The following is a 2,500-nucleotide window of genomic DNA, read 5'->3' on the forward strand; positions in this document are numbered from 1 at the left end:
AAAACAGAGCTGTATCACTGCCAAAGAAGAGCAGAGATTCAGCAGAGAAAATGCCATGTGGTTATGAGTTATTCCCTCATACCCTCTGTCCAACTCTTTTTCCTTCTTTCTCCCCCTTCTTTTCTCTGGCTGTCTTCCTCTCAGATGGGCTATACTCCGCTCCATGTGGGATGTCACTATGGGAACATCAAGATGGTGAAGTTCCTGCTGCAGCAGCAAGCCCCACGTGAACTGCAAGACCAGAGTGAGTCCTCCTCAGTCCTCCACAACCCCCCCAAACCACCCCCCACACACACACCTCCTCTGCCCTCCAAACACCCCCACCCCCCCCACACACACACACACATAATCACACACACCTCCTCAGTCCTTCACACTGCACTGCAATTCATCTCCATTCCATTCCATCCTCCATTTATGTGCATTCAGCTTCTGTATTTGACATCAACAACACTAACAATACACTAACTAACTAACACTAGTAACAACACCACAAGGAGCCCACTAGTTCTTGTGACGTCCCACACACACATACATACATCACTTGCTGTCTACGGAAGCAAACAGTGATCTATAGGGTTCAGTTCAGCAGGGACTCCATTTGAAGCACCAGTGGAATCCCAGCCAAGCGTTTCAGGACCCTGGCCAGAGACCTTTCCCAACCCAAAAAGGCACTCACACTCAAGCCTCACTCAATGAGAACAAAAACTGTGAAGTAGTAAACCATCACTAACACCCCCACACTTGCTCTGTTGTCATTCACTCCTGCCTGCCCACGGCCTCTCACTGTCTTCCCCACTCCCACTCACATCCACTGCCTCTTGTTCATTCTCACATAGTTTCCTCCATTCCCTGGAGACCAAGAGTTTTTTCCTGTGCTGAGCTGGAGAGAACGTGGCCATGGAGACAGTAGTAACATAGCCTACCCTACTGCATACACTCACATACCCATTCTTATATTGGTTTATTTATTTCTCATTCCAGTCAGTAGAGGAATGATTTGGCTATGTTTAATGCTTGATAGATTGAGCACAGTTAGATTGTATGATTATTCCAGTCAATCATCCTATTTCTCTTCAACTGTCTGCTAAGTGGAAAGTTCTAGGTCATGGAAATAAGAGAAGATACAAATAGGCAGCTGTCTCCCCATCAGCAGTGAAATTGGAAGCCAAAATACATGCTGGTTTTTTTTACAATATTACTAGCATATATCACGTTTCTATGTTAACAAACACACTCGTGAAGTTTACAAAGTTAGAACTGTTTCTGGAAAAGTAGTTTTTTAATGTCACCTGTTCAATACCACTGTTTGAAAATCCTGTCCAGTGCTTTTTCTCACATGGTCCATTGCAGCTTACTTTACCTTTTAAAGTTTAAATCTCTCTCTCTCTCTCTCTCTCTCTCTCTCTCTCTCTCTCAGGTGGGCTACACTCCCCTGCACCAGGCTGCTCAGCAGGGCCACACAGACATCGTCACACTGCTGCTGAAGCATGGAGCTCTGCCCAATGAGATCACCACAGTGAGCCTCTCTCCCTCCTCTACTCCTCTCTCCTCCACTCTCCTCCACTCTTCTCCTCTCTCCTCCACTCTACTCTCTCCTCCACTCTACTCTCTCCACTACTCCTCCACTCTACTCTCTCCTCCACTCTTCTACTCTCTCCTCCACTCTACTCTCTCCTCCACTCTACTCTCTCCACTACTCCTCCACTCTACTCTCTCCTCCACTCTCCTCCTCTCTCCTCAACTCTTCTCCACTCTACTCCTCTCTCCTCCACTCTCCTCTCTCCTCCACTCTCCTCCACTCTTCTCCACTCTCCTCCTCTCTCCTCCACTCTTCTCCTCTATCCTCCACTCTACTGCTGCACTGCTGTTGGCTCCTCCCCCTCATCTTTTATTTTCTACTTGCCCTTTCTCTCCTGCTATTGGCATTCTTCATGCCTCTTCTCTTCCTTTTCTCTCTTTTTCCTCTCTTCTCATCTCTTTTACCCTTTCCCTTCTTCCCAGTCATTTCCTATCCCAGCCCCCCACCCCAACAGTCAGGTTTGTGAATGACCTGTCTGTCTGCATGGGTGTGGCATCATTAGGCCATGTCCAGTCAGCTGGCATTCTCCACCATGCTGCCGTATTGTATGCATGCACTTATCAGTGGTAGACAGCAGGTCAGACCGCGCCTCTCTCTTATCTGTGGCAGAACGGGACCTCTCCCCTGGGCATCGCCAAGCGCCTGGGCTACATCTCAGTCATCGACGTGCTCAAGCTGGTGACGGAGGAGTCTGTGTCCATGGTGAGAGTCCCAGGGGACCCTGGGTTGTGTTTGTGTTTGTGTTTGTGTCTTGCTGCCTGTTACGCCAGCCATTCTGTATGAGTCAAGACACACTGCTGTTGTTTTAGCTTATCGCTATCTCTGTCTTTCCTTTCTTTTTTTTCTGCTTACTCCCTCTCTCTCTCTCTCTCTCTCTTTCTCTATCTGTCTTTCTTCCGCTCTCTTGCACTTCCACAG

The 2,500-nt window shown here is 48.1% G+C and overlaps 1 protein-coding gene across 1 annotated transcript in view; it reads left to right on the plus strand.

Moving 5' to 3' along the window:
• The window catches only part of ank1b (ankyrin 1, erythrocytic b), a 77,814-nt gene that overhangs the window by 52,810 nt on the left and 22,504 nt on the right, over positions 1-2,500 (plus strand). The window contains 4 exon segments of the mRNA XM_042709267.1: positions 145-222; positions 224-244; positions 1,421-1,519; positions 2,192-2,284. Coding sequence (XP_042565201.1) covers positions 145-222; positions 224-244; positions 1,421-1,519; positions 2,192-2,284 — 291 coding nt within the window.

This window comes from Clupea harengus, chromosome 12, assembly GCF_900700415.2.
Source record: "Clupea harengus chromosome 12, Ch_v2.0.2, whole genome shotgun sequence".
NCBI classification, from domain to species: domain Eukaryota; kingdom Metazoa; phylum Chordata; class Actinopteri; order Clupeiformes; family Clupeidae; genus Clupea; species Clupea harengus.